The sequence below is a fragment of the Eretmochelys imbricata genome, chromosome 6 (assembly GCF_965152235.1).
Source record: "Eretmochelys imbricata isolate rEreImb1 chromosome 6, rEreImb1.hap1, whole genome shotgun sequence".
Classification (NCBI taxonomy): domain Eukaryota; kingdom Metazoa; phylum Chordata; order Testudines; family Cheloniidae; genus Eretmochelys; species Eretmochelys imbricata.
Window position 1 is genome coordinate 66,368,490 of NC_135577.1, and position 20,161 is coordinate 66,388,650.

The 20,161-nt window shown below is 38.8% G+C and overlaps 1 protein-coding gene across 6 annotated transcripts in view; it reads left to right on the forward strand.

The window, feature by feature from the left end:
* PCNX1 (pecanex 1) overlaps nt 1–20,161 on the forward strand; it is a 133,648-nt gene that overhangs the window by 39,960 nt on the left and 73,527 nt on the right. For 3 of the 6 annotated variants that reach the window (XM_077818744.1, XM_077818746.1, XM_077818749.1), the window contains 2 exons: nt 9,682–9,814; nt 15,220–15,404. The exons of 2 other annotated variants lie outside the window; for them this stretch is intronic. In XM_077818744.1, the coding sequence (XP_077674870.1) occupies nt 9,682–9,814; nt 15,220–15,404 (318 nt within the window). The remainder of the gene's footprint in view (nt 1–9,681; nt 9,815–15,219; nt 15,405–20,161) is intronic. One more of the 6 variants, XM_077818745.1, reaches the window with a different exon arrangement.

Consider the following 20,161-nt stretch of genomic DNA (forward strand, 5'->3'; position numbering starts at 1 on the left):
TCAAAAACAAAATATCCATAGAAAGGGATTTCGGGGCGGGAGGGGCGGACCGCTTATTTGTGAAACTGACTAGAGACTTCCAGCCTGTTTGCAAGGAAGCAAGAGAGCCCAGCCATTCCTTGCCAACATCCCCAACTGGAGCTAGAGAGGTGCTATGCCTCTCTGTCCCTAGGAGTTTGAAGGGAGAGGGAAAGAAGCAGGGCACGGTGGTGCTGGGCCTCTCTATGCCACTGGGGGTGGGAGGAGGGATCAGCACTCTGCTGTGCTTCAGAAGTTTTATTGGGTTTGTAATAGATTCAGCAGACTACTTCACTCTACTGAACTGGCATTTGCTGATGAAACTAAGCTTCAGCAGAAAATTCCCAACCAGCTCTACTCTACCACTCCAGAGTTTTGTGTGGTTTTTTGGGGGGAAGGGAGTGCAGGGGCAGGATTCATGGTCCTCTGTGGAATGCAGGATCCTTCTCCTGCTGCTTTCTGAGTTCTCTTCTCTTCCAAAACATAGGGCCTCTCCCCCTTGGTCAGGTGGCTTCCTCTGACCTTGGCCTGTCTGTCCCCTTTCTTCCTCCTGCTCAAACTTCTGCCTGTGTCATGATTCGTAGAGCCCTGCAAATCTGCAGATATCTGCAGACCATGTTTGCAGATCGTGGATGGGATGCGGATACAAATTTTGTGTCTGTGCAGGGCTCTATCTATAGGTCTTTCCCCATTAATCTTTTCATAAACTTTTTGCTTTGTCTGTATGTCTTTCTCTTGCTCTAGTAACTTTAAATGCCAGTCCTGGGTTGAGAAGGTTGGGGAGAACTGATTCTACTGCTGACTTCAGCCAACTTCCTTAGCTAATCTATTATCCCAGGGTGCTTAATCCTGAATAGACAGTCACTGAGTTCTAACATCCACCAATGTCCTTGATCTGGCAGAGATGTGACAGCTCATGGTGCATACGCACACAGGCATTCATAATACATCAGTTTTCATAGTAACTTCATAATATCAACTGTTCCCAAATCATCGCAGCTTCACTTCAGCCTAACTGCATCTGAAGTTCCAAGTTTTTATACGTACATGATAAGTAGAGGTGGCGCTTCACACCAGAACTCTTGAATGGTACACTTGAATTTTGAGTATGGGTTGAAATTTTGTAGCTTAGGGCTTACCTCTAATTGCAAAGGGTATGGTATACTTCATTTGCACTCAGTCTGTTTAGTTGATATGTGTATATGTTCAGAATAAAAGGCATAGAGTGCATCACTGGAGCCATGCGGGCTGAACTGTCTTTCTTCTAGAAGGATGGAGTATTTTACCAGAACGGTTGAAATGTAAATTGGGTAACTTAAGTTGTGTAAAAAGAAAAGGAGTACTTGTGGCACCTTAGAGACTAACCAATTTGTTTGAGCATAAGCTTTCGTGAGCTACAGCTCACTTCACATCAAAGTGAGCTGTAGCTCACGAAAGCTTATGCTCGAATAAATTGGTTAGTCTATAAGGTGCCACAAGTACTCCTCTTTCTTTTTGCGGATACAGACTAACACGGCTGCTACTCTGAAACCTGTCATTAAGTTGTGTAGGAATGGTCAGAAAAGATACTGAGTAAAAATGTCTTGGTGATCCAGTTTGCTTCCTGTGTGAGTATTTAGAGTAATATGCTTATTTTACTGACAAAGGTAGGGTTTCTTACTTAGCTTTGTAGATCTAACACAGCTAAAGAAAAGTGACCTAGATTCTTTTCTAGAAGATTTATACAGAGGGTCATGTTTTCAAATCTGAATGCTTAATGTTAGGAATCTAATCTGTGCACCAAATTTCAGGCACCCAGGTTGAAAACCAGGTTGAGTAGACATTAGGGTCTTCCTTACTATAGTATGTGATGCACAAGCCATTAATAATCAGATGTCATGGTGAGTTTGCAGCACTTGTTAGTTACAGGTGGGTTTTTTTTTAAATCCAGTTCAAATTTACTCAACTAGCCACATAAATGGAATTTCAGAAGGTCACTCGGGTGTTTTAAGAGTTTAACTGTACTTAGTCTGAAGGCAAAATTTTCAAAAGCACTTGAACTATAGTGCCACTGATTTTCAATGACACGTAGGCTCCTAAGTTGTGTGTCTGAAAAATTTTACTCCATCTCTGCAGCTTGTCCCTCTTTTCTTAGCTGCCTTCTTTTCACTCAGGAGTTCACCAAACCACACTGATTTAAGGATTAATTTGGGATTCTGTGGTGGGTACTCTTCATTAGTATAAAATGGAATTTAGCCTCCTTAACTTCAGTAACAGGAGGAAACGTTGCATTTTCACCACTTGCATTTTCTCTTCCAACTTTTAAGTTCAGTTTTGGATCGAAAACAATGACTTGTACATGAGAGGTGCACAATGACTTGTGCATGAGAGGGGTTTCTCCACACCTGTGTTTACCTCAAGTATTCAAACACAAATTCTGCTATAAAAGAGAATCAAAGATTAGTTTATTTTATGGCAACATGTGTTCTCTTAAAAACTAGTAATATACTGTATAACAATATATACAGTCTAGCTTCTTGAGCACTCACAACTGTTTCAAGCTTTGTTAAATAATTCTACATAAAGCACTTAATGTGTATATGCCTTCACTTATATGTACAAAAGGAAAGTAAGTAGGCTTTAGAAATGCATGTGTAACAGGCAGGATGGTTCAGCTAGTGTTCATTTATTCCAACTGTACAGTCTGCTGCTTGATGGATCTGATAGTTATATTGAGGTTTTGAAATAACCACTTGACCACCAAACTATTGGTGGGAATGCAACCTATCAAGTTCTGCAGAATTTTTCTTTAAAATAAAATTCTAGACCTTGCATTGGGAAAGTAGACTTCCAATTAGGGCTGTCAAGCGATGAAAAAAATTAATTGTGATTGATTGCACTGTTAAACAATAAGAGAATACCATTTATTTAAATATTTTTAGATGTTTTCTACATTTTCAAATATATTGATTTCAATTACAACACAGAATACAAAGTGTACAGTGTTCACTGTATATTTTTATTTTTGATTACAAATATTTGCACTGTAAAAAACAAGAGATAGTATTTTTCAATTCACTTAATACAAGTACTGTAATGCAATTGCTTTATCATTAAAGTGGAACTTACAAATGTAGAATTACGTAGAAAAAAATAACTGCTTTCAAAAATAAAACAATGTAAAACTTTAGGGCCTACAAGTCCACTCAGTCCTACTTCTTGTTCAGCCAATCGCTCAGACAAAAAAGTTTGGTTACAATTTTCAGGAGATAATGCTGTCCGCTTCTTGTTTACAATGTCACCTGAAAGTGAGAACAGGCATTCACATGGCACTGTTTTAGCTGGTGTCACAAGATATTTATGTGCCAAATGCGCTAAAGATTTATATGTCCATTCATACTTCAACCTCCATTCCAGAGAACATGTGTCCATGCTGATGGAGGGTTCTGCTCGATAACGATCCAAAGCAGCCTGGACTGACACGTTTATTTTCATCATCTGAGTCAGATGCCACCAGCAGAAGGTTGATTTTTCTTTTTTGGTGGTTTGGATCCTGTAGTTTCCACATCGGAGTGTTGCTCTTTTAAGATTTCTGAAAGCATGCTCCACACCTCTCAGATTTGGAAGGCACTTAACATTCTTAAACCTTGGGCTGAGTGCTGTAGCTATCTTTGGAAATCTCACATCGGTGCCTTCTTTGTGTTTTGTCAAATCTGCAGTGCAAGTGTTCTTAAAAGGAACAACATGAGCTGGGTCATCATCTGAGACTGTTATTATATGAAATACATGGCAGGATGCAGGTAAAACAGAGCATGAGACATACTGTTGTCCTCCAATGAGTTCAGTCACAAATTTAATTGACACATTTTTTTTAACAAGCATCATCAGCATGGAAGCATGTCCTCTGGAATGGTGGCCGAAGCATGAAGGGGCATATGAATGTTTAGCATATCTTGGACGTAAATAACCTTGCAACGCCAGCTACAGAAGTGCCAGTGCCATTTCTCACGTTTAGGTGACATTGTAAATAAGAAGCAGGCAGCAGTATCTCCAGTAAATATAAACAAAGTTGTTTGTCTTTGCGATTGGCTGAACAAGAAATAGGACTGAGTGGACTTTGTTTTATTTTTGAGTGTAGTTACGTAACAAAAAAAACTACATTTGTAAGTTGCACTTTCAAGATAAAGAGATTGCACTACAGTACGTGTATGAGCTGAATTGAAAAATACAATTTCTTACCATTTTTACAGTGCAAATATTTGTAATAAATATAAAGTAAGCACTGTTCACTTGGTATTCTGTGTTGTAATAGAAATCACTATGTGAAAATGTAGAAAAATATGCAAAAATATTTAATTTCAATTGGTATTCTATTGTTTAACAGTGCTATTAATCGTGATTAATTTTTTTGAGTTAATAGTGTGAATTAATGGCAATTAATCGACCATCCTACTTCCAGTTGTGTGGTGGTACAGTAATGCCGTCATTACTCTCTCTGAAGGAAGGCTCCAATGCTTGTGCTGTTGCTCATAGTGGCTTTTTTACCCTAAGCAGCAATCTAGTGAAATTAAAATAATCTTTTTACTCAGAGTTGCACTAGTTTAATTTAAATTGTGATTATTTTTTTAACTGATTGTTAAACTAAGCTTTTTCAATTTAGCTTAAAGCTATTAGTACCAGGGGTAGTCATAGGTGGACTGCAGGCCAAATCCGGACCTCCAGACACTTTTGAACGGACTCCAAAATCTTTTTATATACTTTTTTTTTTAATTATTTTCTCTGGAATCTTGACCTGGCCTATTCTTTGACCAGGACATTCGTACCTTGACAAAAAAGAATTGACATTAGGATCAGGTTTAAACTAAACTAAAATATGTCCACACCAAGGTTTGCACTGTTCAGTGGAACCTAGCTAATCTGGTGCTAGTTTGTATGCAGGCCAGGCCATAGTAATAAAACCCCTGAGCAACTACATCAGTGGGTAAAATATGAATGTAGATCAGAGTTCTTGGCTTCACTTTGCTGTTGCTTGGGGAAAAAGCTATAAATCGCAACAGTCAGGCAATCAGCAGTTTGCAGTGGAGGGAGGACTAAAACAAAACAGAGGCTGAGGGTGGGATAAACTAATTAAGACACCCCTCGCTCTCATCTGTTTCTTGCAGGATCTGGACGCAGGCAGGCAGAGACTGTCTCATCCAGAAATCAGGGAGGGATGCTGCACATCTAACACCCAAAGGCTTCCATGAAAGACAGACTTCTCCTCTCCCGCACACCGCAGGCAGGCTCTGGGGTGCTCTGGGATACATTCTACTTAATCTTCCTCCCAACAGCTGGAAGTATGGGTTTGTGGGCTGAGTTTCTCACTTAAGTTTTTGTTGGGCCTCCACAATAGGTCTTGTATTGATCTCTGAGCTGTAGCATACATATCTAGTTAATGTGTGTCTTGTAAACTTCACGTCCCAATTTTCATATCTTGGAAATAGATAGTAACAAGTCTCAGATGGCTCATTAAAATAAATTGCTAAACAGAAGGAAAAGTTTAACTTTTTCAAACACACCTTAACATTGTAGAATTTCAACACTTGAGAGCCAAAGGTTGTATTGGAAGCAGAACTTTCCGAGGCAGACATTTATGATCCTGGGGAGCCTTGCTTATGTAAACTGATTTACTTCAAAGATTGACCTATTGAAACTGGGCTTTTTATGAAGTGAAGATGCAACTACTGAATGAGCTAGTTTTAAGTGAATTACAATAATCCTGTTGATATACTTTGCTAATAATATAGAACTATTTGTTCCTGTAATATTAAGATTACATATACACTCCACCTTCCTTATAACATACATGAATTTAGATTGATTGATTTTATGGTAGTGCCTTTCTTAGTCTAGAAATCTTCCCAAAATAATTCTGTGAGCTGAGTCTTGTGAGTGATGCCGTAGACAGTGGAACCAGTCCTGCACTCTTCAGTAAACACAAAATTCCTGCATTGTAGAGTAGAATCAGTTTCACTGAGAGTGAGTGTTGGCCAAGACCCAACAAAGGTTATCTGCCTCTCAAATGTAAATGCTATTGGCTTTTGAAACTTACATGTGAACGCAGATGCTAGACCTCTATCAAAGGTCTTAAGAGCCCAAGTTTTTGTATGGACCACAAGTTCACAGTCCCCAGATGGTAGCACCGTACAAATATGAGTTAATACTATCCAGTCTAGATAAAAGAGGTTGTAATAAACATCAATTCTGCTCAAATACTGACTTACAAAATAACCTTCTGTTCAACACTAAAGGAACCTTACATTCTAAAATAAAGCTATCATCATCATGGTTAAACAAATTCTAGAGTGGGATAGAAACTGGCTTAGGAACTTGATCTTCCATTACTACCTGTGGCAGGCATTTTGCTTGAGATTTATCAGCCTCCATCCCCTTTCTTCAAGCATAGGGTCAGATACAAAAGTACTAACTTTCTTTTAAATGTACTTAGTCTGACATGTTCATAATGATGCAGTGCTTTAAATCTTGTGTGCTTTCAGAATGATGAACTTTGCTTTTTTTAAAAAGCAAACAAATTAAACTTGTTCAGCCTGATATCTTAATGGTCTTGTTTAAGTTGTTTTAAACTGGAATGCCATTCTTTCTGTGCCACTAGTTTGTTCTTTGTTTACATTAGACTGCGTTTCTTGCTTGCAGCTTTGACATATAGCTTCTTGAGAGGACAGACTTATATAACATTCACTAACTCATAACTATTCAGTGGTCTGAATTTGACCGTAGGAGAGGGCCTTGCAGTAGAAAGCTGTTTTTGTCCTGCAGTCAAAAGAAGTAATACATAATGGCTTTCATACAAGCGATTGGGTGGCCTACTTGCAACTAAGTCCCAAAATAGCTTGTTTTGGTTCGAGACGCTGCAATGCATCTGAGGGCTGCCCTTGCTACCCTTAGGGAAAGTCTTAAGATCATGAAAAACCCCAATAGGAGTCACTGTCAGATAATCTAGAATATTGTGTACACAAAAATTACATTAAAAGAACAACATTAAGGTTGCAAAGTCAAGCATGCATAAGCTAGTAAATGTCAGAATTACGGTTGCTTGTGCAACCTTAATTAGATCCCCCTGTGCATACGTACTCTGATATAGTCTTTAATTACCTGATCAATTTTTTTCCATAGGACCCCTTCTTCATTCAGTGTACAGAATGGACAGTGATCAGTCAATGAGCTACTATTTCACTATTTTGTTTTCTCCACATTGTTCATTGTGTGGTCCCAGGCCCCTGTTTTGTCCTTCCTATTCAAATTCTGCTCTATAGACAAAATTATTAACTTTCTTTTGAGATTTCTCTGTGGCATTCATCACTATTCATCCTTGTGGAACACTCAAAGACTAATGAATTTATTTTCAAAACCCCATTGTGATGTGAGTGGGGTGATGTTATCCCTGTTTTATAGGCCTACAACCTGGTTTTTGAGAATGATTTTCAAAGTATATAGCACTTAATATGTTTAAGACAGAGCTCCCATTGACTTCAGTTGCCGTGATGAATGCTCAGCACTTTTTGTAAATCAGACCCCACGATCGGAAGTCAGACAACCAAAACATGAGGAATACCACACAATTAGTGACCATCTGTGAAAAGGTTGATATAAGTGACTTGAATAGAATCATATAGGAACTGTGTGACACAGGCAGAAACAGAATTCAGTTCAATTCTCCAGGACAGTTCTTCAGAGAATTCAGTTATTTTCCAGCAGTTCCCTGCCTCATTCACTATATGCCTTCCAGTTTCTTCAAAAAGGGAAGCAGGGGTTCTATAGCCAACAGTCTCCTTTCAGTATACACCTCTGAATCATCTCCAGGGCAGGTCCATCCTGTACATTGAATGGGAAGCGGGGGGTCTCTAGCATATGATCATGTAACTAAAGACTATATAAAAGCGTATGCACAAGGGGGCTGAATTAAGGTTTTGTGTAGTCTTAACTCTGCAATTTCCAAACTTTGAGTTCTTGACTTTTCAACATTGATGTTCTTTTAATGTAGATTTTGTGTGTATGTATCTCCCTATCTTTTAAAAAAGCAAACCGAAAAAGCAGAAATGCCATGTGCTATATTGATACTCATATGGGTCATCAGCAGGGTTGGAGCCTTTAGATACACAGCACAGACCTCTGCTGACCTAATGGCAGTAAATGATAGTAATGGTAGGTAGTCCTCCTCTGTGTGGACCAGCATGAGAGTGGGATAGAGAGTGTCTTTCAAATATTTGCTGACAGCAAATGAACGGTGAGACTCAGGAATAATGGGCTCTGTTCCAGATTTTAGAGAGGGAGTGTTCTTTACAGGGCTCACTTCCTGTCTACCCCCGAACATAACCTCTTTTGTCCCATCTCCTCCAACCTGTCACTGTTCCAGTCCTTTCTCTTTTCTATCCCTGGCTCCTCATTGTAGTACTATTCTGCTCAACTAGCCAGTCCCAGTCTCCACTGCTCAGGCTTCTTATTTCAGTCCACTCTCTGTGCTCAGTAAATCTTACCCTCATCCCTCCAGACTCCCAGTCCCAGTTCTCCTCTTGTGTCCCAGCTTCTCATGAATGTCTCCCAATACCTCTTTCTTCCTGTCTCACTGGTTCTCCATTCCAGTTTCCTTGCCCCATCTAGTCCTCCTAGGTTCACCGGTCCAGTTGTCATCTATTCTGCCTTCATATCAGGTAGTTTACTCCTTTAGAATGTCTGAACCCAGCAGGAGAGTCATTGAGAGCACAGAAGAGACAAGTGCCCTGCCCTCAGTTAAGGTGTCCAGACCTGGACCCAGAATGGCCTGTGGCAGCTCAGAGCTGAAAAAGCAGGAAAAGTCATCCTCTGCCCTGGGCAGAAAAAGGCCCAGTACAGATGCATTTTTCTGGGAATTTAGCTGCTCAAATGTAAGATGATGCCACTGAGTGTGTGTGAACTAACTTTTATTTCTAAGGTTTATCTTTGACCAAATATGGGAAATTTTTTCACAGAGATGGAAAAAGGTACATCTCTGACACACAGGCCACCTTGCTGCCACTCCCTGCTTCAAAAGATGGAGACTAGAGCTTTCCAAGGAAAAGTACATACGTTTTCCCATGTTAAAAGATTATTTTTCTCTAGCTTTGTTCTTGGAAACAGCTGAAGAATTCTGGCTGAAATTTTCTCAAAAATTCAGCCTGAGGCAAACACCCAGCATAGAAACCTTCAGACCAAATGATTCAAGTTTGGTGAAAGTTATGTGCAACTGAAAAGAGGGTCCTATAATGGGAAGTATCAAGCAACCTTAATAGGCAGTGGTACCAACTGCACATAATTTATTCCTTCCATTAGGGAGCTGGAGAAGTTAATCCAGTTCCCTTCCCAGCAAAATCTAAAGTTTTGAAGAAAATAGACAAAACTTTTTGGAATCCTGGCTATTTGGACATGGGGAAAGACCAGTAGGGTGTATATTTAAAGTAAATATAAATCTAGCTATAATGTGCTTTTGTGATCCTATTTAAGGTAAAAGATGACAGTAGTAAATGACGAGTACAGTAAGTGAAAAGACCTAGTTTCTCTTGCTGCAAAATTCATTAACTGGGGTGTGGGTGGGGGAAGGGAGAGACTTCAGTTGCTGTGTATATAACTGGGGCTGGGTTCCTGTTTGACCTAAAGTCTGTCTTGATGCAGCAGCACAAGCCAGCGAGGAGACTGTCATGTTTCACCGTGAACGCAGCACATTTAGGCGTCAGGCAGTACGGCGCCGGCACAATGCAGGGAGTAACCCCACCCCTCCCACATTGCTCATCGGATCGCCCCTCAGGTATGGTATCTAAATATTCCACCATCTTTAGCATGCATGCAGCAGACTACATATTTCCCACACCCCCTAGCATTTCCAAAAAGTACTTCCCTTCTCTCCTCACCTTTAACCTTTTTGGGCTGTCTCTGCATGTCTTTGGACTAGTTGAATTTGTGCATGTGTACGTGGCACTTTTTCCCCCACAATGACAAGGTTAGCCTATCTCAACATGGCACATGTGGGTTTAGATCAACCACAAAACAAATGAATGGTAACAAACTGACTTTTACTCAGTTCTTTCACTTTAATTTTGTGTCAAATCTTTAGATACTTTAAATTTCAATCATAAATAAGAAAATGTTAAATCAGCATCTCTTTTTTCTCCCAAGGGGGAAGAGGAGAATAGGAGTACCCACACTTCTCAGGGACTGTAGCGGGGAAGAGATCTGCACCATAAAATTAGCAGGATAATGTAAACAGCTAAACCGTCCTGCAAATGTTCTAAATCTTAGAATGCAGCAAACCACTGCATAAAGAGCCAGGAATCAACCCTGTCAAAATAGAAGTCTTTGAAATAATTCATAAACTATCGTAATCTTGTTTTTAAATGTAATAAATTCCATAATTTATTGTTGCTTGGTGCTAACTCTGCTTATATACTGATTACTTTAACATCCATTTGGTACTTGATATATCTGTGTATTCTTAAGGCCTGTCCTTAACCTTCTAAGTTAACAGTTAATTGCTCCCAATATTATGAGCTCTCCATCTTTAAATTTCAGTAGTACTCTTGTAATTTCTTTTAGTAAAAGAGTACAGAAATTGAGCAAACTAATGCCTTAAATCTTTAATACTGTCTAAACCAAACAGTTTGTAAGCAGGAGGCAGGGAATCATGTCTTCACCATGGCACTCCTGAAGCAACATCTAATGAAGTGGGTTTTAGCCCACAAAAGCTTATGCCCAAATAAATTTGTTAGTCTCTAAGGTGCCACAAGTACTCATTCTTTTTGCTCATACAGACTAACACGGCTACCACTCTGAAACTACTAGACAGAATTTCTAAAATATCTTGGATATCAGGATTGATGCTTGCAAGGTCTTGCTTTTAAACACTTGGCATCAATTTTTCTATTCTTCGGGGCAAAAGGAGAGACACACTTAAGTAAGAATGTACGCTTCTTCCTTCCCACTTTGAAGATCACATTTTATCCTGAATGTAAATGTAAAATGTAAAGCTAGTGTAAAACAGCTTACACTTTCCCACATTCCTCCCCAGTTTGGTCATCTTCTATTTGATTCTAAAAATAAGGTGCAGAATTTGACTTTCGACGAGTGGCTCATCCTAGTTTTAAGGGAGTGGGGGTGAGAGGAAGTTTAAAATCTGCTTTCTGTGTCTGAAGCTTACTCAAGTGTGTCTTCCATTTTCCCCCAAATGTGGGAATTTCTCCATTGTTCCCACATTAAAGATCAGTTGTTTTTTCTCTCCCCTTGATATCAGAGTTGCATTGGTTTATTGCAGGTATATAGGCATGCTCCTCCTGAATTTTGGAAGCCACTTTTTAGTGAAGATGCATAAGTGTGACCCTAGGCACTTGTAATCAGCTGCAGAGACAATGCCAATGAGAGGGAGAAACTGCCCAAGAGACAGGAGCTCAAGAAGCTCAGATAACTGAAGTTAGACCAGAGTATAGTTAAGGAGTAAATAGTGATAACTTGGCTTCTGATACCCATCTAGCCAACTTTCATTATTCAAGATACAAGTTAGTGAGGTGCATTTTTATTGGCTATTACAGTACATAGCAATACTTAATTGAGTTGATTTTTTTTAAAATAAATTTTACTAAAGGGAAAATAGATGTTGATCTTTATTCTTATTGAACATAGATGATTTCAAAACAATAAAAAAATAAGTGAATAACTTAACAGTTAGGGCCATAGCAACTCTCCGTACTTTGAGTCACCTCTGTCTGCTCTGCATCATGTTCACTTGCATTGTGTTCTCTGCTCTTCTGACGGAGGGTAGAGCAATTGTGTTTTGTCTGTAGAAGATCATGCAGATCAGTGTGAGCACTAATCATTGTACATCAGCCTAAGAATGGTAACGTCTGTGACTTCTATGGATCAGAGAGAGCAGAATAGGATGCAAATGAGGAACTATCTCAGATGTCCCTGCTGCTTAAAACTGGAGTTGGCAGCTGCCTCCTTCTCCCTGCTAATATAGGCACCAAGATTTCCATGACACAATTGCCTCTGACAAACAGGTGGATTTTGTTGTGGGGACAATGAGAGCGCTGAACTTTAAGGACATAACTTCTTATTCAAAGACAAAAATTCGAGAACGAGAGAACATAGAAAAATTCTGGCCAAGTAAATTATGTTCTTTATACGTGTTGCCCATGCCCTGATTTGTTCCTGTGTAAACGAAAAACGGAACCCATTATCTCAGATCTCTGAACATCTACAAAGAAGCATATCACCAGGACTAAACGGAAATTAAGTATTTGAAATATACATGCAGAGCCAAATACTGATAGCAGACACCCTACTAAAAGTATTATTTGTGATGCTGGCTAGGAGCCAAATATTTTATAGTTTAAAATGTCTTAGCCTATTTTTTTTAATCTGACTGCCAGTCAACCAGTGTTACAAATGACCTCATTTTTAGAGCAAAGAGGGTCACTGGTTATTTGTCACAAATTTGTTTGAGATACAAACTGAAATTTATTTAGAAATTATTCATGTTAAATATTCTTCAGACTTCAATATAACTAGTAGAAATAAAGTTGCTCCCTTTTTTGTGTGTAACTGGTGTTAATGGGAGTTGTATGTGCACTGAAGAGACCCATGAAGTAAGAAATAAAAACTTAGTGTGCAAAAAAGAAATGCAGAGAAAAATATGAATATATTCCGTTACGAACTGATTTTAGTAATTATGGGAAAAGTGTTGATCACTGCAAATATGTAGGCATTTCCTATCTCTGCTAATAGGAAGTGGTTCTCTATCTTGTTCCTATATTGCTAATAAACTCTATTGCTTCAAATTTTAAACTTTAATAACAGTTAGGCATATTAACCTTTAGTTGCCCTGATACTGTTTTTCTTTAATACTCTTGTCAATGAGACTTTTCTTTCCTAATCTCTTGACTGTGGCATAATATTAGATATCATAGAGATATAGTCATTAGAAGGCCTGTGCAATCCCATTTGAAGTTTCCAACATACATTTTTTTACAAGGGTGTCTCAGTAGTGAAACATTTTATTAAAATAGACTAATTGCATTGCATAATTAGACATTTGGCCATGAAAAAGATTTTTCAATTAAAATCTCCAGTAAACTCTGAAGGCATGGTGGTAAAATAAATACGTGGACATACATTGCCCCATTTAAGAACAGACTACTTCCAAGCTCCCTGATAAGTACCAGCAGTGTGCTGGGCACTTCAGACACAATGTTGTACACTTCAGTGTACTAGTGTCAGACTTTAGATTTGACTTCTAAATTTACTTGTGTTTGAAATGGCTCCAGAAGCTTTTTGTATTCAGAATTATCTTGTGGACGAGACAGAATAACACTCCTTGTTGGATATTCTATAAACCTGTTACTCAGTGTTTTGCTTTCTTCTTGTCATACGGTTTGATAGCTAAAAGAAGTTAAGTACAATTTTTAACTTATAGCTGTGTTTGAATGAAAATCTATTCAGATAATTATAGGCTGTTTAGGTTAGCTTTATTGCTCTTCTGGGTAATGCTCAAATGAGACAATGAAGCATTCTTGCGGGATGATGTATCTTTGAATCTTACTTCCCTAAAGGCTTCTGTTGCCATGTAGCTCACAGAGAGCCTTGTCTACAGCAGCAAAACACTAAATTAAATAAGGTTGAAAAGCATTCAAACCCATATGGTAAAATAAAATATGGTAGTAGTGACTTGCAAGCTTGCTTTTCTCCATGTGCTGTGTGCATGTCTGTTTTATTTTGCATGTGCTTTTTTTAACATTCATTCTTAGTACATAATCTTGTGATTTTTCCAATGATTTTTAAGAAGGGAACTGAAAAGCAGAAGTTCTAGAATATATTCTGTTGCTGTAATCAGGTATAGTCCACACACATATTTTTATATATACTTAGTTGTTGCCTTCTTAGTCCGCTGTAGAACAGCATATTCCTTAAAGGCACCAGAAACCACCTACATTTTGAACTGCTAAAGGGAATGGACAGTGATGTTCTGTGCACACAGGAAACTTGTTTTGCCCAAGCAAACCATAAAATATACAACATATCAGGGTCCTCAAATAAGATAACTTCTTATTTGGTAAAAGAAATTGATATAAATAGCCTAGTATGTGATCTGCTAGAATATATGCGATTTTAAAAATGTCTGGGACCTTTTTGCTACTTCATTTTAGAAGATTTTAGTCATGGCTTGGTATAACCACCTGCAGTGTGTTACTCTGCCCATTTTTTGTCCTTTTAGATCTGTTTCTGTTGAATAATAAGACTTTTTATCAAAAAGGTAGTTTTGAAGTGGAAATAGGTAGTAAGAGGAAAATAGTATTTTTAGAATTTTTAAAACTGGAAGGGAAATAGATCTGCTGTAAATGCCTCTTGACCCTAGGTAGACGTATATGAAAAGTTATTTCTTGGTACATGTATATCTTTGGGCTTAAAAGAATCTCTGGTCTTTATAACAAAACTGGGTGTTAATAGTTCTAATGGAATGTTGCCACAATAATCAGTTTAAAAAAAATCCAAACTAATAACATTAGAAATTTAGTTTTAAAGTTTTATTTTATGAAGGTTTTGTACTCCATTCAGCTTGAACAGGTAAGCCACATAACGCAATATATCCAGAGTTTATGTAACTACAGTCCAGTTACTTGTTAGGGCTACTCCAGAGTTTGACTAGTAACTTGGCCTGAAGGTGTAGAGAACAGAGTGTAGTTGGACAGCCAGCAGACAAGCAAATGCTCCTGTGGGTCCCTGACAAAAGCAAATAGTAAACAGTTCAGCAGCTCTTGCTTTGAGAAGCACCAGGGGCACGTAACTATCCGTGACACCATCTTTTTAATAGTTAAGTATTTTTTTTTTAAAGTTAAAGTAATATCTTACACAACTTTGCCATTTCACATACAAATGCACACATCACTAGAATAGCATTATGTGGGGCTTAAGGACAAATTAAAAAGCAGTAAGAATAAGCAATTTTTAAATGGTGTAGTAGAGGATATATATTTATTTAGTTAACTTCTAAATACTCTGCTCTACAGTACTCCTGAGTTGTGATAGCCTATTTAGTAGGCCTAATGGCTTTCTTATGGTATGCTTTATTTTAACTTTGTCTTTTTTTTAATAGTTTTGTTTCATCACTTCTAGCTATTTTTTATTCTTCCCTGTAATGTCTCCCCAATCCATGTTTTTTCGTAGCCTTCAAGATGGTCAGCAAGACCAGCAATCCACAACACAGGTCAAAGTCCAGTCCTGCCCCCCTTCCCAGGCAGCTGTGCTCAGCGCTAGTGCCTCCTTGCTGGTGAGAAATGGGAGTGTCCACTTAGAAGCATCACATGACAATGCATCTGCTGTAGGCGGTAGCAGTTTGCACGATGAACTTGGTATGCAGGCCTTATGTAACCTTGGTGACATGGAAGTTTTAATGCCACAGATTTATGGGTAATAATGCACTGAAATTAATTTAAACTGAGATCTTCATTTCAGAAATGTGTGGGTGCATTTCTTAAAGGGAAATATTACTTCTGGTCAGTTCCCCACTCCTTCATAATTATTCCTTCCCCTCTCCCCATTTCCTTTAGCAAATACACTTTGAAAACACCCTTAAAAGAGGCATAGATTTAAGGGATGCTCTGTGTGCTTTCATGACTTGAACAGCACAATAGTACCAGTATATACACTCATTAGAAGTGGCTGAATTCGCTTTCTTGGTCTCTATTGACTCGATTTCATTTTGGTCACTGAGTTTAGCAGGGATTGAAGTCTATATTTTTCTGGTTCAGGAGGATGAGTGTTTAAAAATGTACTAGCCCTGAAAGCATCTTTTTATGGTTTCCAAAGAATTTCTGCTCCCAGTGGGCTATGATATATTGGACCTTCAAATGTGTGTGGAGGGGTTAGGGTGAGGAGGGTGAGAAATCGTAGGAAGTGAAATACAGACAATGTCAGTTACTGCAAGTTACATTTGAAAGAAGTCAGAAGCTTAATTCAAATTAAAGCATCTTATTGTTTGTATTTCTGAGATTGTCTCCTAATAAAATTTTAAGTTACTTGAATGTTATGCTGCTGCCGTAATAAGCATTTAGGTACCATGATCAGGAAGATATCTTCTGCATGTAACTTTACTGGTCAGATTGAAAAAAATTCCAGACTTTTTCCCTCCTTGTCAGTCTTCTCTCATTCACTGGGCCATTTTAGTGCCTTTGTACATATAGTGTACTTTTAAATCAAGAGGCCTTAAAGCACTTAGCAAATATTAATTAAACCACTCAGCCACTTCTGTAAGGTCAGTAAAATCATTAGAGATGGGGAAACTGAGACACAGTAATGTGAAGTGACTTGCCCAAGGTGATACAATAATCTCATTAGAGACAGAAATGAACTAAGGCAGTGGTTCTCAAACTTATTTCATTGGGCCCCCCTTCTTTGTGTTTGTAGTCATTTACAACCCCCACAAGTACATATAGTGCCACCCAGATCTGAAGGCAGAGTAGAGAGCAGTAGCTGCTGGCTGGGCACCCAGTATGAAGGCAGCACCACACCAGGAGCAGCTCAGAAATAAGGGTGGCAGTGTGGAAAGGGATATTCATCAATATCACTTTTCACAGCTGACTTAGCGCCCCATTGCCATCCTTACTATTGTGCTGCTGCAGCTGCTACCCTGGGCTGACAGCTGGAGCCCCACCAGTGAGGGATTGGGAGGGTGGAGGAAGGTAGCCCGAGCCTGGGCTGCCTCCCAGTGAGGAATTGAGGGACGGGGGAAAAAGAGCCCATGCCTGGTGGCAGGCTCTAGCAGTCCCCTTTATTCCCATCTCCTGGGTGTACACAGCCCTTCTGCATGAGCCCCAGCCACCTGGGGCTGACAGCCAGAGCTTTTTTTTTTAAAGGCACACAGCTCACACCTCCCTTGACACATTCCTTTGCCTCCTTTGGGAGGCAGTCCCCATAGTTTGAGAACCACTGGATTAAGGTGATTTCAGGGGGTCCTTTCTCTAAACAACAAACTGTGGTTCCTAACTCCAACACGTAAACAACTGCTAATGATTTGGGCATCAACATGGGACTTCTAGTTTACTGGGCAAAAAACACAGCAAAGATATTAAAATAGGGCACCTGTAACAATAACCTTTATCAATGACTGCTAATTATTTTAAGGATCTACCAATCACATGGTTTGAGTGCAGTTCTGTAAAATCATTATGTTGTTAAACTAACAGCTAGTCTGTTTTAGACCTCACCAATAATCCTGCATTAGGAGATAAATGTGCAACATCTTATTCTTCACAGTGCAGATGAGAGAATTTAAAGAGTTGCTTTGTGTAGTGCACATTTTAAGTACAGTTTTAGCATAGAACTTACCACTCAAAAGTATCTTCTGGTTCCATTGTGTGCAAATTTGAAAGCATAACTTTGCATTTCATGATATTGTGGTTTTATAACATTAACTGCAGAAATGTGAATCATACCCTTTCAAATCACTGACTGTTTTTGTTCTGTTTTTAAACCTTGGAATGCCTGCAGTTTCTAGACAGCTAGCCAAATGATGTTGAAGGATATATGTCTCCATCAAATTCAAGCAGTACCACACTGAAATTCCAGATTTTGTTGTCTATTTAGTATGAATCATTGAGTTCTCAATTGAGCATCGATCATTGCAATTTGTGTGTTGCAGGAATTATGAAAGTGTGTTGCTCCTGCTCCATAAAGTTTTGTTCTTAAAGCAGGAACTCAGCCACATTATGTATGAAGAATACACCAGGACTGCAGCACTTACTCTTTCGGGACAGAATGAATTTTCTGAGAATTTACAAGTAAATGCCTTTATTAGTTTGAGTCAAAATTATTTTAAAACTGAAATTTTAAAATTTAGCACCTGGTGTCATAGTGCCCCGAATTTATCATTGTTGCCTTCACTTCGCCACTGAACTAGATTGGGCTTTTTTAATCAGTTATCCTCTTTCTTGATTATGGACTCATAGCCTTTTGGACACCTAAGAAGTTCTTCTTAAAGTTTTACTTTAAGTCAGTAAGTAAGTCAGTTTTACTCATTTTCCTGAGCTTTGATAAATTAACTAATTTGAAGCACGAAACGTACATGTTATTGGTTGGCACAATCCTCCATTTTCCCAAGTTGAATGTAATCTGATCATGATCACTGGTTCCAAGGCAACCACCAGATTCCAGTCCAGTGATTAATTCATTTTAATCCATCATAATGAGGTCCAAAATAGTTACCAGGTGTTGGGTGCAAGACACTTCTTGTGTTAGGGAAGTATCTATAATTTTTAGAAACTCTAATGCTTTTTTACTGCTGGTTCCATGGGGCCACCAGCATACTTCTCCCAAATTGAAGTCACCTATAACACAGTTTTTCTTTCTACGCGTTTTCAGACAGGTGCATTAGGAGTAACTCATCCTGTTCTTTGGCTTAATTAAGTGGTCTAATAGGCACCCCCTTTTTGGGGATTTTAGTTAACACATTATCCATATTCATTCAAAATCTTGCAGTTCTGAGTTATCAATAACTGTAAACCAGGTAATATATAGCATCTTTAGTGCAGATTACAACCCCTACCTCTTTTACCCACTCAGTCGTTTGTAAACAGGTTATAACCAGAGATTTTAACAGTCCAGTCATGAAAATCATCCCACTGGGTTCAGTAATCAAATTTCTTCTCATCAATGAGAATTTCCAACTCTTATAGCTTGTTAATCAATTCTAACATTGATACATAAGCAGTTGAAAATGTTCTTCTCTTCACGTTCTTTGCCAAATTTGTTCAATTTGTTTAGGACATACAGAGTTTGTATTGCATTTGCCGCCTTAGGATACTCCCCTTGTGTTAATAGTTTTAATATTCTCCTCGCTGCTCCATCTTGTTCCCAGCAAAGAAGATTAGGTCCCTTATCTGTGAGATCCAGGCTTTCTTGTTCATACAACCCCATCTCTCACTGGAATGTGGCCCAACATCCTTAAAACCAAAATTTTCAGCTTCACATGAATCATACAGCCAATGCGTCTCTTGCATTTTCTCCCTTCTCTTGCTCATGTGATTGGAAAGGTCTGTGAGAAGACTTCCTCTTTAGCTCTCTTCCAAGATCCTAGAACCCTCCTATAATGTTGTAGTTCCATTTGATGTTGTCACTTGATGGCATGTGTATCTTCACCACTGGAGACTTGCCAGAAAACTTCATAATACTGCCCAATCTTGCCATTGTATCACATGTCGTATTTTTGCACCAGGGAGACAGCAACCCGTTCCTTTTGTGTCTCATATCCTTTGCTAAATGTTCTGTCCACTCTTCTGAATATGGAGTCTCTGATGAAAATTGCTTCCCTTCTTAAGAGGTTGAAGAACCTCTTTGGTAGCTGCTTGCTTCATATTGCAGGAGGCATCCATTAGATATGCCCCTAGTAGCTGTTCCATTCCTGCAGAGACAGGTTTCTTGGTTGTTGACTCACTGAGTATCTGAATTATGTGATAATTCTAGCTGGGTTGAATATCTGCTCAATTCATTCATTCTTTTGGTCACAAATCGCTGGTCTGATTCTTCAGTTGCTAATCTCTCCAGAGCCCTTATCACACATCCTCCTTGTGGCATCTGTGTCAATGATGTCTGAATTTGGTTGACGAGACGTCTTCATTTTTCTCGAATGCTGTGTAGAGTTGAAATTTGCAGTTCCAGACCAGGCATCTTCTCCTCCCGTATGTCCACGAACTTGCACTTCATGAAACCAGGAATCTTATTTCCTTCAGCAGAAAAGAAATCATATCACATCCAGGGCAGGGCATAGCAATTGTTCCCCCATCACCTGTATCCACAACCTGGTGTAGCCATACCTAAATGGAAGGAACCACACTTCTTCCTTAACTCCCCTGTCTAAAAGAGCTCCCCAGACTGAGTGCCATGTTGTTCTGAAAATCTGTTCTTGCAACCTGGGAGGCTTTTATATAGTATTAATTTAGCTCCTTATATTTCATAATGTGTTTCCAACTGGCAACTTAGTTTGAGGACAGTCTTTTGGTCGAATTTCTTTAGTTAAATAAGTCCTATGTTCTCAATTCGGTATTCTCTTCCCTGAGTTATATCCAAGTGCATTGTAATAGACTTTATTTTGATCAAATCTTAATCTCACCAT